Genomic DNA, 23182 nt, shown 5'->3' with positions numbered 1-23182 from the left:
TTTTGCAGGGAAAAAGAGTTAACAATTTACATTGTAGATTTGTCCACTCTCTTAGAAAATGAACTAACCTGCCTAAGTGTGCTGGATAATGATCCCCTCCTGTGGCACAAAAGACTTGGTCATGCCAGTCTAAATCAGCTAAACAAATTGGTCTATAAGGACATGGTTATAGGGTTACCTAATATCAAGTTCAAGGAAGACAAAGTTTGTGAGGCTTGTGCAAGGGGGAAACATGTAAGATCATCCTTCAAAAGCAAGAAAATAGTAAGCACAACCAAGTCATTGGAACTGGTCCATATGGATCTATGTGGTCCAATGAGAACCATGAGCAGAGGTGGAAAGAAGTATGTAATGGTACTTGTTGATGACTATTCTAGATTTACCTGGGAACACGAAGATGAAGCCATTAGATTGGTAAAGGATCTGACTGAAGCCTCAGCACAAGTCAAAGCGGCACCAAAATAAGGAACATGTGATGGAACAGGTTCTTCCATCTAGGGCAACCTGATAGGGGGAACTAATCAAGGAGGAATTGAAATAAATCCCCTAAAAGAACTTGTTCATGACCTTGTTCCTCAACAACAGAACATGGGAGAAACATCTAGCAGAAACCAGTTGGTTGTGAAACCTCACAAGTATCAAAGTTCTCATCCTATTGAGAACATTATCACTGATCCAACATCTGGAGTCAAAACTAGATCACAATTAAAGAATCTGTGTGCTTTTGATGCCTTTTTATCTCTTATTGAGCCTAAAAATATTGTTGAGACTTAGCAGGATGTAGATTGGGTGATTGCAATGCAAGATGAACTCAATCAGTTTGAGAGAAGTCAAGTTTGGCATCTAGTTCCAAGACCCAAGGACAGATCAGTCATTGGTACAAAGTGGGTCTTCAGAAACAAACTCGATGAAGATGAACAGTTACAAGAAACAAGGCAAGACTGGGGTCCAAGATTATAGCTAAGAGGAGGGCATAAACTATGATGAGACCTTTGCTCCAGTTGCAAGACTAGAGGCAATCAGACTCCTCATAGCCTTTACAACACACATGGAATTCACTTTTTATCAAATGGATGTCAAAAGTGCCTTTCTGAATGGCTACCTGAAAGAAGAAGTGTTTGTGAAACAACCTCCAGGGTTTGAGAGCAAGGAATATTCTGAGCATGTGTACAAGTTAGACAAGGCTCTCTATAGACTCAAGCAGGCCCCAAGAGCATGGTATGAATGATTGTTCAAATTCCTGCCGGAGCATGGTTACAAAAGAGGTAAAATTGATAGTAACTTATTCTTGAGGGAAAAAGGTAAGGATCTCCTTATTGTACAAATATATGTTTATGACATAATCTTTGGGGCCATTACTGATAAGCTAAGTAAGGACTTTGCAAAATTAATGGGGAGTGAGTTTGAAATGCGCATGATAGGTGAGCTTAACTTCTTCTTAGGCTTACAGATCAAACAAAGTCCAAATGGAACCATGATCCATCAACAGAAGTATGCAAAAGAGCTAATCAAAAAGTTTAAAATGGAAGAATCTAAAGAAATAGACACACCCATTGCAACTGCCACTAAATTATATATTGATGAACCTGGTTCATCAGTTGATCCAAAGTTGTATAGGGGTATGATTGGTTCACTCTTGTATCTTACTGCTAGCAGACCTGACATTATTTTCAGTGTAGGGATTTGTGCTCGCTTTCAGGCAAATTCTAAAGAGTCTCACCTGACTATTGTTAAAAGGATGCTATGATACTTAAAAGGCACCACTGATTTGTGTCTTTGGTATCCCAAAGGTAGAAATTTCAATTTAGTAGGATATGCTGATGCTGATTATGCAGGTGTTCTAGTAGATAGGAAGAGCACCTCAGGTATGGCACACTTCCTTGGTTCATGTCTTGTGTCATGGGCTACTAAAAAGCAAAATTTCGTGGCCTTGTCAACTACTGAAGCTGAATATGTTGCTGCTGCTTCTTGTTGTGCTCAATTGCTATGGATCAAATAGCAACTAGTAGATTTTGGTATAGAAGTAGGTTGCATTCCTATATTCTGTGATAACACTAGTGCTATAAGTGTGATAAAGAACCATGTTCATCATAAAAGGACTAAGCACATAGAAGTTAGACACCATTTCTTAAGAGACAACTATGAGAAAGGTCTGATCTCCATAGAATTCTGTGCTACTGATAAACAAATTGCTGACATTTTCACTAAAGAACTGAGTAGAGAAAACTTTGAGAGGAACAGGTTGAAATTAGGGATGATTAAGAATACGTAATAGGTCCAGCTCAGAAAACAAAAAAAAAATTGAAAAAATAATAATTTTTGTTTAGGAATTCTAACTTTGTGTAAATATCTAGATTAATTCTTACTCAGTCTCATACTTTAATTATTATACTCTTGTGACATGTGTATATATGACTCACTGATCTCTTACAAAGTTTTTTCTATTATGGCATTTGAGGCATGTTCAAGAGAATTATAAATGAAGAACCTGGTTCATCAATATGAGTTCATATTAAAGCTTAGGTATGGTTTCAATACTTTGCACAATTAGAAAGATTAACAATTCAATTATGATCAGAAGTCCTATACTTGCCAAATTCCTAGAAAATACTGTCCGTTGAAGCATTGATCCAGTTTCGTCCATTCAGAACTATAAAACTGTGATTTTTGCCTAATATCTAGGGAAGCCAAATAATCATTAAAAGTCTGGAATTACAATTTGATTAGACTTCTATTTGACCCCTGAAAGCTGCCGTTACTGAATTAATGTCTAATTATCTTTAAATACACACCACATCTCTAATCTTCTTCATTATTCTAAAATCGTCAAAAATTCTCTTCTTCAACTCTAATTGCTCTCTTCTCCAAAATTCCCAAATTAAATCAAGAAACGAACAAAAATGTCTAACCCACAAGATCATCCTGGTTCTCCTCCACTACCATCACCTCAAATTCATCCTCATCTACTCATCCTAGTGAATCCCCAAAACCTAGGTTTCGAAGGCAAAAAATGTTGGCTCGAAAAATTGTAGCATCTGGGGCTCTGAGAAAGGTTTTAAATGAAAGGTTGAAAGCTAGCCAAGTGAAAGATAACCCAGCTCCAAATTTTGATTCCAGTTCTGAGTCTGAATCCTTTCAATCTGCGACTGAGGGGGAAGGACATGGGTCTTCTGACTCTAAGAAGACTCAAGAATTCCCTACTCAGGTAAGTTCATCTGTTGTTGAAAACTTTGAAACTAGGTTTGTTCTGGTTGGACCCATTAGGGATGTTAAGTTGGTTGAGACGAGTAGGAGTGGAGGTAAGAAGAAGTCTGAAAAAGAAAAAGAGAGAGAGGGTGCATGTGATGAAGAGAGGGGAAATGGGAAGGGAGCAATTCTTGCTATATGTGGGGCTGCACAAGAAAGGTTAGAAGAGAGTTGCATGAAGTCAGGGGGAAGTGGGTCTAGGGAGGCTACTGAGGGGTTGGTTCATCTGAGCAAAAGGAGAGATGAACCCGTTTCATCTACTGAAGAGACCCTAGCTGATCTACTGAGAAATATTGGGACAAGTTATGACCCAAAGAAACGCAAAGCTACCGCACCAAAAGCCTCAAATATTCCCAAGCCATCCAAGAAAAGAAAAACTTCATCCCCAAAACCTACTGCCTCTTCAATGCCTAAGGGAAGAGCCACAAGAAGCAGGGTAAAACAAAGTGAAGCTGACTTACAAAAGGCTCTAGAAGAAAGAAAGAAAAGGAAAATGGAGAAGGGAAAGGGAAAGGTTGCAGAATCCTTTGAGGTTGTAGAGGAAGAGGAGATGGAACTGGTCCATCAAGAAAGGGGTACAACAGTGGAGGTTCCTACACCCAAACATAAAAAGTCCAAAACTTCTTCCAAGAAGTCTTCTTCTGTACCTGTGTCTGCTGCACCCTCACTTGCCAAGAGGGTAAGATCTGTAGTGAAAGCTAAACAAGCAAAAGTTTCAGATGATGAAGAGTGGAGTGGAGAAGAAAAAGAAGAGGAATCTGAGAAGGAACAAGACAAGTTTTTTGGCAGAAGAAATTTTTTGAGAGGTAGATTGTTGAAGGACCTGGTGGAACCAGGGATGATGAGGTTGGTTGACTCTTTAATTGCTCAAGGTTGGAAGGACATGGTCCTTCAGATGGATGGGAAACTAGCCAGAAATGAACTAATTGAGTTCATGGCAAATGTTAATGTTAAGGATGGGGTTGTCAGTAGCTTGGTGAATGGAGTCCTAGTGCAATTTGATACTGCGAAACTGGGAGAAATTCTGGATATACCCTCTGAAGGGTTTGATAACTACACTAGGCAAAGGTGGCCATGCCTGGACTCCCTACCTACTGCTCTTGAGATCGCCAAGAGGTTCTGTGATTCAGAGGATGTGAATAAAGCCAGAGCTGTGCAGAAAAGTGAGATGAGGGCTGAGCACAAGGTTGTGTTTGAGTTTGTCAACAAGTGCCTACTGTCCAGACAAGAGAGAAGACATACTGCAAATTACATGGACCTATTTCTTATTGAGTTCCTTGGGAGAGGAAAGCAGATCAACTAGCCTACTCTCATTGTACAATTGCTAGACAGGGTCATCAATGACTCCAAGGCTCATGCTACTCCATATGGCTTCACACTGACCACTGTTCTAGACAGGCTGAACGTGCCTTTGAAGAAATGGGAAATGGCATCAAGCAAGGAACATTTTGGCATTAAGACTCTTCTGGCTTGTGACTATCCAGTCAATGCCATCCTAGTTAAACCTGGTTCATCTCTGAAGACACCCATCAACAACAAGGTTAGGGCTTTAGTTCAGGAATGTAGAACTAAGGATGCTGAAATTGCTAGGCTTAAGGCTCGTGTGGCTGAATTGGAAACTGAGAGGGATGACCTTAGAACTGAGCTAGCAAAAGAAAAGGAGAAGAGTGATGGACTCCTTCAGAATATGCTAAACCTTCTCCAGACTCAACCCTCTAGTTCCTCCAAGCCTTAGGTCTCCTAGTACTTGTCTTCTGAACCTGTCTAGTAACCCCAGTGAACCCCAGTGACCCAGATTAGGGATTTTTCTGTTTTGCTCATGTTTTGAAAGCTTTTATTTCTTTTTATGGACTATTAATGGTAACATATCATGATCAATGACAACAACTGTTTCTCTTGTTCTATGATGATTCTGACCTTAATAGTTTAAATATGTTTGTTGATTATTGATAATTGTACCATGTTTTCACTTGCAGTTGCCCTAGTGGCCATGAGTACTTTTTAAAATCTGGGATTCACATTAAGTATGCAACTTTTTGATGATGCCAAAAGGGGGAAGATATTGTACTTTACCCATTATTCTGAATAAGTGATATTTATAACCTAATTAACCTGGTCCTTGATGAGAAGTAAATTTTCTAAGTCTAGTGTTGATGGTTAAGCTGAGTTCTTACCGGTTTTTTAATCAGTAAAAAATGCAGAGTTTGTCATCATCAAAAAGGAAAAATTTGTTGGCCCAAGAACAGGTGAAGTTTTGAAGATTGACAAATGAACTCAGTCATGGACCAGATCCATCATGTGAAGCACAACCATGATCAACCTATACATGTGAGATGCACGTGAAGGAGATAAGTCCCACTGATCAAGCAGCAATATCTCCTGATCTGATCGAAAAGGTTGCATATTGGATAAGGGGAGAAAGTCTCCTTATCTGAAGAGAACACAATCCGGATAAAGAAAGTGTTAGAGTTTGATATCGTCAAGGACTCAACTACGATAGAAGATCAGAAATTGAATCCCAATCAAACTCTGATTACTAACCTATTAAATGACAGTGATTGATCTCTTTTACAGGGATTGCACATACACAGAAGTCAAACTAAATTGAAAGCAAAAGAGCAAGGCGGTTTTGCAAGCAGTTTATGTGAGATTTGAGTGTGCACTCCTGAAGCTACTTGAACGAGATAGAAGAACCAGTTCTATTGTGTTTTTTCTTATTCTAGTTCAATTGTAGTAGGTGGTTTAATGTTGTACCTTTCCAACTTTCATAGAAGCAATTGTATTAGGTACTTTGAGAGTTCAAGTTATAGGCTAACTTGAAGTTGTTGCAATAGTTAGAGGCTGGTTGCTACAACGGGAGTAGAGGTAATCCTTAAGTTTACAAAGAGTTTTGTAAATGCCGTTTTGGCTCAGTGATTTAGTGAAGTGTTGGGGAAAATCTTACTGAGTAGTAGGTCGTAGTTTTTTCATCTTTTGAGCCGGGTGTTTTCCACGTAAAAATCTCCGTGTTCTTTATTTTATGTACTTTTAATTCTGCAAACAGTAGTAGTTAAAATACCTAGAAGAACCTGGTTCTTCTAGATCGAAAAGTGGATACCACACAAATCACCACTCTTGTGTGGTATTGCCGCTTAAAACATTATTGTTGTAATTATATACTATGTCCGAACAGGTAATAATGTAGACGAAGAAGGATACGTGCCGATGATTTGTGGCTTAGCTAGGTCTAGTAAGAAGGATATTGAAAGAGCTTGGGAGGCTTTGAAATATGCAAAGAAACCAATGCTTCATATGTTTATTGCGACGAGTGATATACATATGAAGTACAAGTTAAAGATGAGTAGAGAAGAAACTTTGGAGACAGCTAGGAGTATGGTGGCTTATGCGAAAACCCTATTTGAGGATGTTCGATTTAGCACCGAAGATGCTTCAAGGTTCGCAATTTTTACACTTTAATTTCTACAAAAATATTTGCATATTTGTAGTTTTTCGAAAGATTGATTTATGTTTCTTGTTTATTCGTGTCAGATCTGATAGAGAGTTCCTTTATCATATTAACGGAGAAGTTATAAAAGCTGGTGCAACAGTGATTGGCCTCCCTGATACAGTAGGATGCAATTTGCCGAGCGAATATGCACAACTGATATCTGATATAAAAGCCAATACCCCAGGAATACAAGATGTAAACATTTCAACACACTGTCACAACGATCTTGGTCTTGCTAGTGCCAACACCTTAGCTGTATGTGTTCAATTTCTTAAGTGACTAAATACTAGTTACATGTAATACCCGGTTCCAGTTTATGTGAACCTATTTCTTTTTTGGTCCGTTCTAAAAAGAATGACCCCTTTCTAAATTTGGTAACAATTTAGCTTAAACTTACAATTCTACCCCTAATGAGAAGCTTTTATAACCACACAAATACTCTGGGACCTTTTTGACATGTTTAGGACCACAAATTCCAAAAGTCTTTCATTTTTTCTTAAACTCCATGTCCAATCATATAAATTCACATAAATTGGAACGGAGGGAGTACCAGCTTAAGTTATAATATTGAAGTGTGTTCAATTTTAGGGAATTTGTGCTGGCGCAAGACTAGTAGATGTTACCATCAATGGAATTGGTGAAAGAGCTGGAAATGCTTCTCTGGAGGAGGTGCGTGAGGGTTTAATTTTTTACGAAAAAAAAAATCTCCATAATGTTCTTTTCCCATTATTACACATTTTTCCTTGAGGTATCTTTAGAATTTCATCGACAAAACTTCGTAAGAAAATATTTAAAGAACTTTATGAAGATGGAATTAGGTCAAGAGTGTAATGGCAAAAAGTAAAAGTGAATCTAAACTCTAACAATTTTGGCACTTATTTGTCTGGTCCTTTTTTTATTGGGTTTAAATTAAGCTGCATTGAGATTATAATAGGTTGGCATAGACCCCTACAATATAAATTCTTAGTATTTATTTGCTTGGTCATGGCGTCGATTTCGATTTGTTTAGCATTTAACCTTTTCCCTGTACTGAAATAGATTGTAATGGCCTTAAAATATCGTGGAGAGCAAGTACTAGGTGGTATCTATACTGGGATTAATACAAAGCATATATTCATGACGAGCAAAATGGTACTGTATTCCTACTCTCATCTTAATCTGCTAGCTAGAGATATATTTTACTAGTTTTAAAGCTGCTTATTCTTTTGTGCCTTTATGTTGACTAATTGTTGTTATATATGCAGGTAGAAGAGTACAGTGGGTTAAAGCTGCAGCCACATAAGGCCATTGTTGGAGCTAATGCATTTTCTCATGAGAGTGGCATCCATCAGGTTTTGCGTTATTCTTCTCTAAAAGTTTTACTTCTACATATACTAGATCCTTTTTTTTCATTGTTCCTTTTTCTTTTTTAAATGTGGTTTAGGATGGAGTGTTAAAGAACAGAGATACATATGAGTTTGTATCTCTTGAAGATGTTGGATATCGTCGTGCTAATGAATACGGTATTAGTCTGGGGAAACTAAGGTATGATTTGATTTTCAGAGTGATCGTTTTGTCATATTGACGGTTTGATAAAGATTATTGCTCAACTTTGGTCTTTTCCCCATGCTTTTGGATGAGTCAAAATAATTCCATAGTCCTACTAATTTGGTGTCAACATATACATACGAATCGAATAGTCTTAAATCAAATATGTCTAACTAGCCATACTGTAAGGTATATACTCCAATGGATTAAAAAAAAAGAAGGTATACTCCGATCCCTTTATATTTTGTTGTACGAATCGAATATAGTCTTCAATCAAATATGTCCAACTATCCATACTGTAAGGTATACTCCATTTACATTATAAAATACAAGTGAACTAAAACTAGATATTTTTAATGCCTCTAATAATGAAATTCTCTATTCTTATACAGTATAGAAAGACCCAATGGCTATGTTTTCTTGGCTTCCTTCCCTCTGCTTCCGATCATCTACAATCTCCTACTTTCACTTGTTTAATTTGGTCAGACTAACGTATCTATCTCTAACACTTTAAATTTTTAGATATTTTTATATGACATTGTCACATATTTCAAACACTTTAAAGCTCATACTCTAGTACTGATATCCCCTATGATTTACAATAATTGCACATCGTCCCCTACTCTCCCTTTTTCTCATTTACATTAGGCCAAATGTAAGGAATTTTGTAACATGATGAATTTTTTATGTAGTGGCCGCCATGCATTGAAAGCCAAAATGGTTGAGGTAAGATACTTAACCTATAGTACGATATATTACTAATATTGTTATAGTAATGAACGTGGATAAAATCATTTTATTTTGTTACAGTTTGGATATGACTTTGACGGCAAAGAACTTGATGACCTCTTTCATCGATTCAAGTCACTGGCTGAGAGGAAAAAGGTGATTACGTTGCTGGTATATTTTTCATAGCGCAATGGTCAAATTTGTGATTGCACCTTTTTGTTCCTTGTGTTTGTCCATTTTTTTTTCGTTATTTCAAGCATAATTACTAATTTTATCCACTATAACAAAAAAGTATAATTTCTTTGTCACATTAAAGTAACTGAACTAACAATTAGAAATATTTAAAAGATATATGAAAAAATCAAGTAAATTAAAAAAAAACTTGTTGACTCTACAAATCCAAACACCACCACATAGTAGTAAACTCAGAAAATTGTTTTTTGTTAAATTAAAGTAACTGCTATTTTACGTAGTATTCATAATAGTAGAAAAATCACTAAACTTAACGCATTAGCTAGTGGCAAAACCTATCCATATTCAAGGTGATTTTACTGGTCTAATAATGGGTAGATTTTTGTGATTTTACTGTGATAGTGGATAAAATTAGGTTACTTCATTGTGATAAAAGTAGTTTTATAATTAACTTTGTTGTTATAGTGAGTAAAGTTTCAGTCACCATATTTATATGTGAAATTAACCGTATAGGTTTTCCAGTTCTTTGGTGAAGCTTACCTGGCGAATTAAAATTGGGTGCAATACACATGTTGGTATAGTGAATATGAATGTTCGCCTATTTATCTTCCCTACATCTATCTATCTTTCAGAAAATTACAGATGATGACTTGAGAGCACTTGTATCGCACTACAAGAAAAATCATTATTAGCGACGAGGAAAATGGTCCCTAGAAGTTGAAATCTGATCCTAAAAAGTCAATAGCGACCAGCAAAACTTGGTCGCCACCCGTTGCTAAAGGCTCCGCCGCTAAAAGTCAATTGCGACGAGATATGCTGACTGGTCCCTAAAACGATTTAACGGCTGACAGAATTCTGGTCCTTAAAAAGGCCTTAAGGACCATACTTTCTGGTCCCTAAACAAGATCACTAACCAGGTTCTATCCTAGAAGATCTTTAAGGGCCAAAAATCTGGTCGTTAAATATTTGTAAGGACAAGAGTACCAGTGACTATTTCTATTGTCCAAAAAACTCTTAAAATGAATATATAATCATCTCTTGTCCTATAAATTATACAATTTAAGGAAATCAAATGCATATAGACATTGTCGATAACATCTCCTTTCATACGCATTTTGTATTTCATTACAAAGAAATGGATTCGCATTCCATTAGTTGCAGAGTATGGCAATGTTATACAAATTCATGTAACTGTTTACACAATCTTTTAATAAAATAGTTGCGACCTGCCAAATAATATAAAAAAAGATTCTAACAGTCCAAACTTATCTACTCGTATGCTCGTATGGAGCCTATGAACCCGCATCTTAGACTTGTAAACTCACATCTGGAAATCCTGTAAAATATATAAAACAAATGCTCTTAAGAATAAAGTATAAATATCTACAAATCATTGGTTAAGTAATTTTACTTTTAACATAACAGAGATTTAGCCACTCGCCCAAAAAAATTCAAATTTGAACAAAGGTAAAACAAATACTTGAAGTGAATTTTGTAAAACATAGAAAGTATAGGTAAACATTATACATGTAGAATATAATACCTACTGTCCTTACATTCTTTTCATGAAAAGTACAAGTTTCAATCAAAGTCAATCAAGCTAAACAATGATTACCTATACTTTAAGCATGCTTCTTACATTTTCTCTAAATATGGGAACATGCATCTCTCACCGAAGAAGCACACATAATGCCATTTTGCATTCAACAGACCAGTCAAGAAGTCATCAATATAGTTTTTAACAGGATGTGGTTACGTTTAAATATAACTGATTCACCTAACTTATTATTTTCCTTTTCGAATTTTTTGGATACTCCCCCTAACTAGCCTCTCACATCTATTCAAAGTGCAAGATTATGTTTTATCAACAAAATAAGTCTATACAAATTATTAAGCACTCAATCCAACATCAATAATGCACTAAATGTGTTTTAGGGCCATGCGTTCTCTTCATACTCTAACGAAAAAGAATTAGAAAAAACCTAATATCGTACTCTAACAGATTCATCAAATGCTGACAGTAAAACTAAAGTACATAACTGATTTTATCAATATTACATAAAGAACAAAAGATGTGGTATGACTAAGACTTTAATGAAAAAAGTAAAATGAGTGAAAATATGGCCATTCTTTTTACAAATACAAGAGAGCCAAAAGCCTGAAATCTACAAACACCTAAGTCTATTATGAAAATTCAATTAGATAAAACAGAGGCAGCAAGTTGAGTATTTGAAAACACACAGTCCTATGCTATATTGAATAACGACTTTTGCAACATTCAATAGATCAACATGAACACTCTGTCAAGATCCAAAAAAATGAGAAAAAATAATTTTCTAGCTAAATTAGCTGCTAAGAATATCACAATCTTCTTAATCAAACAAGAGTTAAAGACACAGAAAATCATGTTTCTTGTTTGTACTAGAATCTTTCAAATTATTTATGAAGACTTCTAAATTCCTTGAGTCAAAAAAGAGCATGTTTAAAGGTGACAGATCAAGGAATACATACATCATTTGCCACTTTGAACTGTTTATAAAGTAAGAGCATATTGTTTACATAATTATCATATTTTCATACAAATAGGTGAGAGCAGACAAGTACACATAAGAGAAGAAAACAAATCTTAGACGTGCTACCAGATCATCTGGCCATATAAATTTGAAACATGCTTTGTTACCATGACACAAACACTGAGCATGTCGCAGTAAAATAGATTATGAAATATGTGGATAACTTATTCATCTTGTCACTAAAAAGCATAAAGCCATGGAAATCGCTTTTAATGCCTACTCGGTTCCTCAAACTTAATATTATTAAACAAAGATTAATTCAATAAATTGCATATTTGTAATACTTAGAAAGTGGATCTAGACAAGGACCAAGAGCATGTAGCTAAAGTGTTAAACTTATACAAATATGATACAAGCATAATTTTAATTTTTTTCGTGGCACATCACACTAAATAATATAAAACTTCCTTAACAGAGTCAACATATAGTTCCTTTTATCAATAGACAGTCAAAGTTAAAAATAAAGACCTTTAAACAGTATCCTCAAATGTAGGATTCAGTAGTTAGGCAAAGAAATTCCTAAATGAAGGATCTCTAGCGCAACAAGCTTATCAAACAGAGGCTTTAAAGTATTTCTAAAACTTTACACTAAGCATGATTTTGTTGGCACATAAGAAAGGAATTTATTAACATCATTTTTTGGGAATCAGGTAGTCATTCAACACCATAAACAAGTCATATAGCATACACTAAAAATCATAAATTGCACACCTAACGACTTACTTATGGCAAAAGTATGAGGGAAAAACACAATACCTTTGAGGCGTAAAAAGGAGTCGATGAGCTGTGTAATCAAACACAAATGGGCTTCTACAAATGCTTTTTGATGTAATATAATAGCTTTGGTCTATTAGATATGGAATCAATCGAGCAAAACTCGTACGAGCTAAGCACTCGAGTAATATATCCCAACACAATAGAGCAGGTTCAAAGGGGATCTAAAGCCCTCAATTCAAGTAAATAGTGTAGAGATGGTTGTAAACTCTGCTTGTAAGTTTTATTTCTTCAGAAAACTGGAACATGAGGCAAAAGTCACCACCTATGGAATCTCGGACAAACAGTAACAGGAGTGACCTAATAGACAAGGACGGAATCACAAAACCCCAATTACTGAATGAAGGAGTACGACGTCGATTAGGAGTGAATGAAAGAACCAAAATATGACAGATTTAGCTATAGTTTATGGTGAAAAATAGAAACTCAACTCACCAAAATTAAATATTCGTGAACCCGAATAGTTATGACCTGGTGAGAAGTAGTGAAGAACATTTTGACGGCAGTACTCGTCACTTTGAGCGAAGAAATCAAGAGCACATTGCAAGGAAAAACTAGAATAGGTTATCAAAACAAAGAGAGATGGATTTGAGAGAACAACAACAACAACAACATCCCCAGTATAATCTCACAAATGGGGTTTGGGGAGGGTAATATGTACGCAGACCTTACCCCTACCCCGAGGGGCAGAGCGGCTGTTTCCAGGAGACCCTCGGCTCAAGAGAGCAACAAGAGACAGTATATTAGTACTATCAATACTCATAGTAAATAACATAAAATACATAAGATAAAATAACAAAATAACAACAATATAAGAAATATAGGAAATACGAAACGGATGTAAGGTATACTAATATCCAACAGATATAGCCCTGCATCAGTAGCTGATCAGTAGCATCCTAAGTCTTAACTCCTAAATAGCTAGTCTCCCTCTAGTGCGCTGTAGTAATATTCACAAACTTCCCCCTAACCTACAACCTTAATGCTCGACCTCCACAATTCTCTGTCAAGGGCCATGTCCTCAGAAATCCTAAGTCGTGTCATGTCCTGCCTGATCACCTCCCCCAATACTTCTTAGGTCTCCCTCTACCTCTCCTCGTGCCCACCACAGCTAGTCGCTCACACCTCCTCACTGGTGCATCAGTGCTCCTCCTCCGAATGTGCCCGAACCATCTGAGTCTTGCTTCCCGCATCTTGTCCTCCATGGGGGCCACGCCCACCTTCTCTCGAATATCTTCATTCCTAATTGTCCATCCTTGTATGCCCGCACATCCACCTCAGCACCCTCATCTCTGCTACTTTCATCTTCTAGATGTGTGAATTTTTAACCGGCTAACACTCGGTCCCATACAACATAGCAAACCTAACCACTGCTCTATAAAACTTACCTTTTAGTAACTGTGGCACTTTCTTGTCAAACAAGACTCCCATTGCTAACCTCCACTTCATCCACCCCACCCCTATACGATGTGTGACATCCTCGTCGATCTCCCCGGTCCCCTGAATAACTGACCCAAGGTACCTGAAACTACCCCTCTTAGGGATGACTTGAGAGTCGAGCCTCACTTCCACTCCTGCTTCCGTCGGCTCGGCCCCAAATTTGCGAGGTATTCCGTCTTCGTCCTGCTCAGCCTGAAACCTTTAGACTCAAGGGATTTGAGAGAAGAATTGTTAATTTTTGAGTGATGTGAGACTAAACCCTAGTCCCTAAAATGACGATAAGAAGTATTTTTATTTCCTTTTGTTAAAAGGTGTTTCTAGTATTTCTTTCTTTTTTCATTAAATTTTAGAAGTAAATTAATGTGGCGCCTTTATTCCCGCCTCAGTTTTGAGAATTAGGGACTAGAAATTGACCATTTTAGGGGCGAGATTCAGTCCCTTCGTTACTTAAAACAATAAAATCTAGAATTAGGGATGAGGGAAAAATCTAGTCCCTATACATATACTATTAACGACCAGTATTTCGGTCCGCCACTAAATGCTGGAGCCTTTTTCTTGTAGTGTCAGATGAAGTTTTCCAGCCTCAAGTTTCCTGGCAACTTGGAGATGTACAGGTACATGTAAATACTATTTCATGTATTGAAAAGGAATTAATGTTCACTTAATTCAAATGATTTGTTGTTTAATGTACAGATTACTTGTGGAAGTGTTGGCCGTTCTACAGCAAATGTTAAGCTTATTGACAGTGATGGTCAAGAGCACACTGCCTCTTCTGTTGGTACAGGACCTGTTGATGCAGCTTACAAGGCAGTGGACCTCATTGTTAAGGTTTTTAATGAAACTGAAAACTCTCATAATGTTTGTATCTTGTCCTACTACTAGTAGGATACATAATTTAAGTTTTATATACGCTGAAGGTATAAAAATATTTACACCGCTTACACGACAAGTGCATGCAGGTAACTCTATAAGTAACTTAGACTAAATGATAAGTACTGTAGTAATTTCAATGTAATTAGTTTAGGATACTTGCAAATATCTCCTTGATGAAATGGATCTGCAGCAACCACGATTTAATTCACCGATCGTCAGATTTCCTCACCATACACACCAACTCCCTTTCTTCACATCCTAATATCTTGGTGGAAAACACGTTTCTTCTAATATCCATAATGGTGTATTTATATGTTATACTAAATAGAATTTAGGAGAATGGCAAGTTAACGGGCTAATTAGCACCTTTTATGAATGGATCGAACCGAATAGCAATATTCCAACAGTTAGCAGTGAATATAACCCAAATCCTTTAGTTACTGCTAGCAATTTTGTAGCTATAGTTGCTTTGTTTGGTAAAAACATCTATGAAACTTTTGTTTTATAAGTAAGTAATGTTTTCTTTCTCATTATGCAGGTACCTGTAACACTCGTTGAATATTCGGTTAATGCAATCACGGAACGTATAAATTCCACAGCTTCAACCAGAGTGTTAGTTCGTGGAGATGATGACTATGCATCGTTTAATACTTCAAACGGGCAAACTGTTAATCGTACAGTTAGGTATGAAACATACAGGAAGTACTGTTTCCCTTTATCCTTATTTCCCTTAATAATATTCTTTCATGCATAATGTGGGAATATGAAGATGACAGAGAAAAGAATTAAAACGATTTTTTCGAAATAATATAGGAATGAAGTGTTATCTGTTATATATATATACTTCTCAAAGTCTATGGTACTACGGGAATCTAGAGCCAAACCTGTGAGAAAAAAAGTACTCCCTCTGTTTTAATTTAGATGATCTAGTTTGACTCGGCACGTCGTTTAAAAGAAAAAGAAGATTTTTAAAACTTGTGGTATTAAAAACTTAAGGGTAAAAGCTTTGCGGGGCTATGACATTTGTGTAATTATAAAAGCTTCTCATTAATGGTAAAATGGATAAATGAAGAGTTTAAAGTTGAATTATTTCTAAATTTAGAAATGTGTCATTTATTTTGAAATAGACTAAAAAGAAAGGTACCTCATCTAATTGGAAACGGAAGGAGTATCATATAAGAAATATACACATCGGTTAGATAAAGTATATTTTTAATTATATTTATGCCTCAACACGTATATGTTCGGAATAAACCCCGTAAAAATAATATTTACGGTATTAGTGATAAACGCGGAACACTAAGTTATGGTTAAATTAGCAAGAATAGAAATACAGCAATAATGACACCAAGATTTTACGTGGAAACCCTTCTGAATAAGGGAAAAACCACGGCCAAGAAGAGCAACTGATATCACTATAGCGAGGAATTTTACACTGTGTAGTAACGAGTAAAAATACTCCTAAGACTACACCCTCAAAAGAAATAAACACTCTTTTGCTTTTTCACCTCACTACAATATCTCTCACACTCTATTTTTCTTCACAAACTATTTTCTTATAGTTTATGGAATACCTTGTGACAAGAGGGGTTGCTCTGATGGTAAGCAACCTCCACTTCCAACCAAGAGGTTGTGAGTTCGAGTCTCCCCAAGAGCAAGGTGGAAAGTTCTTGGAGGGAATGATGCCGGGGGTCTATTTGGAAACAGTCTCTCTACCCCAGGGTAGGGGTAAGATCTGCGTACACACTACCCTCCCCAGACCCCACTAAGTGGGATTATACTGGGTTGTTGTTGTTGTTGTTGCTTGCTCTCTCTCTTTTCTCTCTTTGTTGGTGTGTAGAAATGAGATCTAAAGCTCTCCTTTTATAGACAAAACCCTACTCTCTAAAGCCTACAATATTTGACAATTTGCATACCCTTTTCACAATTTCAACAAGGTTGGCTACCAAATCAAACCAAGTCAATAAAATTGGCTACCAAATTATACTAATTCAACAAGGTTGGCTACCAAACCAAACCAAACCAAGTCAATAAAATTGTCTACCAAATCATTTGAATGAGATGGATACCATATCAATCTCCCCCTCCAGTCTCATTCATCTAGAGGAGGTAGCAATGTCTTCTAGTCTGAGTGCATGTCGACAAGTTCTTTGCATAGCTCGAACTTGTCTCTTAGTATCACCTTGGTCAACATATCATCCACATATAGCAAGAGGATGATAAAATCGTCATCAAACAATCTTTGTACAAACCCACAACGATCTGAAGAAGTCATCTTGTAGCCTTGCTCCCCCAAATCAGACTAATGTCTGGGAGCTTGCTTCAATCCATATAGACTCTTCTTAAGTTTGCATACAAGATTTTCCTTACCCTTTCCCTTGAAGCCCTCAGGTTATTCCATATATATCTCTTTTTCTAAGTCACCGTGAAGAAAAACAGTCTTCACATCCATCTTCTCAATCTCCAAATCAAGACTAGCAGTCAAACCAAGAATTGTCCGAATAGAGGACATTTTCACGACAGGAGAAAATATTTCGTCAAAGTCAATACCTTTCATTTGACCAAATCCCTTGACAACCAATCTAGCTTTGTATCTGGGTTTCAAACTATGTTCTTCAGCTTTAACTTTGAACATCCACTTGTTTTTCAAAGCTCTCATGCCCTTAGGCAATTTCACCAACTCATAAGTATGGTTCTCATGCAGAGATTTCATCTCATCGTGCATGCCTTCAATCCATTGATCCTTGTGCTCATCCTCTATGGCCTTCGCATAACATTCAGGTTCTCCCTCATAAGTGAGTAATACATACTCATTGGGTGAATAATGGGAGGAAGGAGTACGAGGTCTAAAAGACCTCCTGAGTGGAATATCTAACTCGTCTACAGCTTCATAAGTAGGAGCATTTACCTCACCAACATTAGCATTGTTATCACCATGACCATCAATATGCTGATCTGGAATATGGTTCTAGGCATCACCATCATCATTGAGCCCACCAACGCCATCAGCATTTGTATGAGGAACTTGATCAAGATTAACTAAACCTTTAGAACTTGGAGATTTTAGCTTCTCCGCTATGTTAATATCTTCAATGGTTTGATCCTCCACGAAGATAACATCACGGCTTCTCACAACCTTCTTCTCAATTGGATCATATAGCCTATAACCAAACTCATCAAGGCCATAACCAATGAAGATGCACTACCTTGTCTTGGCATTTAATTTTGACCTCTCATCTTTAGGCACATGTACAAAAGCTTTGCAACCAAACACTTTTAAGTCATCCTTGCCATACCAAACTTTGTTTGGAATATCACTTTGCAAAGCAACCGCAGGGGTAACATGTGCGACGGTCAACAAAGCCTCACCCCAAAAGGAATTCGGCAACTTTGCTTCAGAAAGCAAACATCTGACTCTTTCTATCAAGGTCATATTTCTGCTAAACCATTAAGCTGAGGAGTCTTAGGAGAAGTCTTCTGGTGTCTGATACCCTGTTGTTTGCAGTATTCGTCAAACGGTCCACAATATTCACCACCGTTATCAGTACGAATACACTTCAACTTCTTTCCAGTTTTCCTTTCAACTGAAGCTTGAAACTACTTGAAGACACCCAACACTTGGTCTTTAGTCTTCAAGATGTAGACCCAAAGTTTCCTGGAACAATCAACAATAAATGTAGCAAAATAAAGTGCACCACCCAAAGTCCTTTTCTTCATTGGACCATATAAATCTGAATGCACTAACTCAAGCAACTCTGTCTTTCTTGAAGGAGGATGAGACTGGAAAGAAACTCTTTTTTGTTTTCCAGCCAAGCAGTGCTCATATTTTTCTAATTTTGCACTTTCAAAATTTGACAACAATTTCTTCTTGGCCAGAACATTTAGTCCTTTCTTGCTAATGTGGCTAAGCCTCTTATGCCATAATATTTAAGAGTTATGGCTCTCAACGACATTCACCATATCAACACAGGTAGAGACCGTAGTCCAGTATAGACCACGACGCTTTTCCCCACGAGCCACAATCATGGAACCCTTAGTGAGCTTCCACTTTCCAGCACCATTGGTACTGACATATCCCTCATCATCCAAAACACCAACAGAGATCAAGTGCAAACGAACATCAGGTGCATGTTTTACATTGTTTAAAAATAGTTTAGTTCCAATACTAGTTTCCAAACAAATCGTTCCAACACCAACCACCCTAGATACATTCTCATTACCAATACTAAACGTTCTAAAGTCACCCTGAGTATAGGATGAGAGAAATTCCTTCCTTGATGTCACATGAGATGCGGCACCACTGTCCACAATCCAGCTTGACTCATCCCAAGCAATATTTATCAGATTCGCATCAAGGACAGTAACAAGATCTTCTATAGTGACGGTGGCCATACAATTGCCATCTTCTTTCTGTTCTTCCTTGTCTCTATTCTCCTTTTTCAAAATTCGGCAGAACTTCTTTGTGTGCCCTTTCTTCCCGTAATGATATCACTCAATATCTTTAAGTTTGCTTCTGGATTTGCTTCTATTATGTTCTCTATTTTGAGAACCTCGATTCTTGGTTCTCCCCCTAGAGTCAGTCACCAAGACATTTGATGAGGAGGAACCTTGAGATTTTCTTCTCATTTCTTTATTTAAAAGGCTGCTCTTGGAAAGATCCATAGAGATCACACCATCTGGAGCAGAATTTGATAACGAAGTTCTAAGAATTTCCCAAGAATCTGGTAAGGAACCTAGTAGAAACAGGCTTTGAATTTATTCATCAAATTTAATGCCCATAGTAGATAACTGATTCATGATCCCTGAAAATTATTCAGATGATTTGTCATCGCGGAACCATCATGGTATTTTAAACCCAACATCTTCTTTATCAGAAACATCTTGTTATTTCCAGTTTTTCGAGCATACAAACTTTAAAGGTGCTCCCATAGGGTCCGAGCATGTATCTCCCCAGAAATATGGTTCAAAATATTATCGTCAACCCACTGTCTAATAAATCCGCAAACCTGCCTGTGTAACAAACTCCACTCTTCATCTGATTTATTATCAGGCTTTATAGTGGTGAAGACAGGTTGATGAAAATTCTTGACATAGAGCAAATCTTCCATTTTGCCCTTCCATATGGCATAATTTGTGCCATATAAAGTAATCATTCCACTAGTATTGGCTTCCATCGTTTATCACAAATATAAATACTATTTGTTAGGAGACCAAAGTAATTCTTTTCTGATGTGGAAGTTCAGACTGTGCAGCAACCACTGAGAATACTCAGACAGAACCTTGGCTCTGATACCACTTGTTGGGAATAAACGCCGTAAAAATAATATTCACGGTATTAGTGATAAACGCGGTTCACTAAGTTATGGTTAAATCAGCAAGAATATAAATACATCAATAATGACACCAAGATTTTATGTGGAAACCCTTCTGAATAAGGGAAAAATCACGGCCAAGAAGAGCAACTGATATCACTATATCGAGGAATTTTACACTGTGTAGTAACGAGTAAAAATACTCATAAGCCCACTAAACCCTCAAAAGAAATAAACACTTGTTTGCTTTTTCACCTCACTACAATATCACACTCTATTTTTCTTCACAAACTATTTTCTTATAGTTTATGGAATACCTTGCTCTCTCTCTTTTCTCTCTTTGTTGGTGTATAGAAATGAGAGTTAAAACTCTCCTTTTATAGCCAAAACCTCACTCTCTAAAGCCTACAATATTTGACAATTTGCATACCTTTTTCACAATTTTAACAAGGTTGGCTACCAAACCAAACCAAGTCAATAAAATTGGCTACCAAATTATACTAATTCAACAAGGTTGGCTATCAAACCAAACCAAGTCAACAAAATTGGCTACCAAATCATTTGAATGAGATGGATACCATATCAGTATACTCACCTCGTAGCCTAATTTTTGTTACATGGGGATCATTCTACATTTTGAGTAGCGGTGAGATTTGAACTTAGGACCTTTAATTATATATGTTGAAATGTGTTGTCTCTTCTATATTGCCAGTGGAACAGGAGCGTATATGGACATTGTCGTATCAAGTGTCCAAGCCTATGTTGATGCATTGAACAAAATATTCAGTTACACAAAAACAGGTCTCGTGAACAAACTTGAAGGCAGTGCGCAATCACATAAGTGATGGTGTGTGCTCCAGAAACAAAAGCTTAAATGCTACTTAGTGCTCGATGATCATAAATTTATGCTCTATTCATGCATGCATTACTGATGTTTATTAAGATGTAAGCTTAAATATTGTATAAGATGTAAACTTGTTGATATTTTAAGCGTCAATACCACACAAGAGGGGAGTGATTTGTGTGGTACCCAATTTTCGCTTAACTTAACTATGGAAGGACCTGATCTTTCTAGGTGTTCCAACTACTATTGTTTGCGGAATAATAAATACAGAAAATAAAGAACACAGAGATTTTTACGTGGAAAACACCTGGCTCAAAAGGTGAAAAACCACAACCTACTACTCAGTAGGATTTTCCCAAATTTCCACTAAAATCACTGAGCCAAAACAAAATTTACAAAAACTCTTTGTAAACCTAAGGATTAACCCTAATCCCATTGTGGCACACAGCCTTAACTATTGCGACAACTTCAAGTTAACTCTAACTTGAACACTCTAGGTACCTAATACAATTGCTTCTATGAAAGTTGAAAGGTACAACGTAAAATCACCTACTACAATTGAATTGGAATAAAAGATAGACACATGGAACTGGTTCTTCTATCTCGTTCAAGTAGCTTCAGTATTGCACACTCAAATCACACATAAATTGCTTGTAAAATCGCCTTGCTATTTTGCTCTCAATTTAAGTTTAACTTCTGCTTATGTGTATTGCCTGTAAAAGAGAACAATATTAACATTTAATAGGTTAGTAATCAGAGTTTGAATGGGATTCAATTGCTACTCTTCTATCGTAGAAGAGTTCATGATGATCTCAAACTCTAACACTATCTTCATCTTAAACTGTGTTCTCTTCATGTAACAAGTCTTTCTCTCCTTATCCAATATGCAACCTTTTCGATCAGATCAGGAGATATTGCTGCTTGATCAGTTAGACTTATATCCTTCACGTGCATCTCACATGGACAGGTTGATCATGACTGTGCTTCACAAGATGGACCTAGTCCATGTCTGAGTTCTTTTGGCAATCTTCAAAACTTCACCTGTTCTTGGACCAGCAAATTCCCCTTTTTTGATGATGACAAACTTTGTACCTTTTTACTTATATGGATCCTGTAAGAATTCAGCTTAACCATCAATACAAAGTTTAGAAAATTCACTTATCATCAAGGACCAGGTTAATTAGGTTATAAATATCACTTTTTCAGAATGTGTAAAGCACAATATCTCTTCCCCCTTTTGGCATCATCGAAAAGTTGCATACAAAGTGTGAGTCCCAGATTTTAATAAGTACTCATGGCCACTGGGGCAACTGCAAGTGCTATCATGGTTTAATCATCAGTAATCAAACAAACATATTTAAACTATCAAGGAAAGATTAACAATGAACAAGAGCAAAAAACAGTAGATATCATTGATAGAGATATGTTGCTATCACAATCCACAACCAGAAAGCAACATTTAAAACATGAGCAAAAATATAGAAAAAAATCCCGAATCTGGGTCACTGAGGGTCCTAGACAGGTTCAGAAGACAAAATCTAGGATTCCTATGGCTTGGAGGAGCTAGAGGGTTGGTTTTGGGCTTGGAGAAGATTCAACATATTATGAAGAATTCATCATTCTTCTCCTTTTCTTTGGTAAGCTCAGTTCTGAGAGTATCCCGCTCAAATTCCACCTCTGCCACACGAGCCTTAAGCCTAGCTATTTCAGCATCCTTGGCTTCACATTCCTGAACCAGAGCCCTGACTTTGCTGTTGATGTCACACCACCTTTTTGCGCGCCCCGCCCCGAAGGGTTAAAATGCGCGAGGGAGTTTTTCCAATTTAAGTGACAATATTCGAAATGGGATTATTTAATTCAGAGTCGCCACTTGGGAAAGGTTTGGTTTTTGGTGTCCCAAGTCACCAGTTTATCTTGAATCCCAAATCGAGGAAATTTTCGACTTTTCCAAATGAAGTCTGCGAACCAGAAATTCTAAGTAAGGAATTCTGTTGACCCGAGGGAAGGTGTTAGGCACCCTCGAATCCCGTGGTTCTAGCACGGTCGCTTAAATTGTTATAATGGCTAAATATCTGATTTAAATACATGTTATGACTTACGTGCTTTTATTAAGTTTAAACCGCTTTTATTGTCATTTATTTTTATAGAGTTGCGACGTCGTGAAAATGCATCTCGAACCACGTCA

At 36.9% G+C, this 23182-nt stretch overlaps 1 protein-coding gene across 1 annotated transcript; it reads left to right on the top strand.

The window, feature by feature from the left end:
• The first annotated feature begins 4672 nt into the window (after positions 1 to 4672).
• LOC104219784 (2-isopropylmalate synthase A-like) lies at positions 4673 to 20998 on the top strand. The gene is made up of 12 exons (XM_070163581.1): positions 4673 to 4913; positions 6419 to 6680; positions 6775 to 6988; positions 7322 to 7402; positions 7772 to 7864; positions 7978 to 8064; positions 8157 to 8257; positions 8953 to 8986; positions 9071 to 9160; positions 14662 to 14826; positions 15380 to 15525; positions 20866 to 20998. The coding sequence occupies exons 1-12, from the start codon at positions 4673 to 4675 to the stop codon at positions 20996 to 20998; spliced, it is 1647 nt and encodes a 548-aa protein (XP_070019682.1).
• Positions 20999 to 23182: the final 2184 nt, after the last annotated feature.

This window comes from Nicotiana sylvestris, chromosome 12 (assembly GCF_000393655.2).
Source record: "Nicotiana sylvestris chromosome 12, ASM39365v2, whole genome shotgun sequence".
Classification (NCBI taxonomy): domain Eukaryota; kingdom Viridiplantae; phylum Streptophyta; class Magnoliopsida; order Solanales; family Solanaceae; genus Nicotiana; species Nicotiana sylvestris.
The sequence above is the reverse complement of the archived record's forward strand: the minus strand, read 5'-3'. Positions and strand labels throughout refer to the sequence as shown.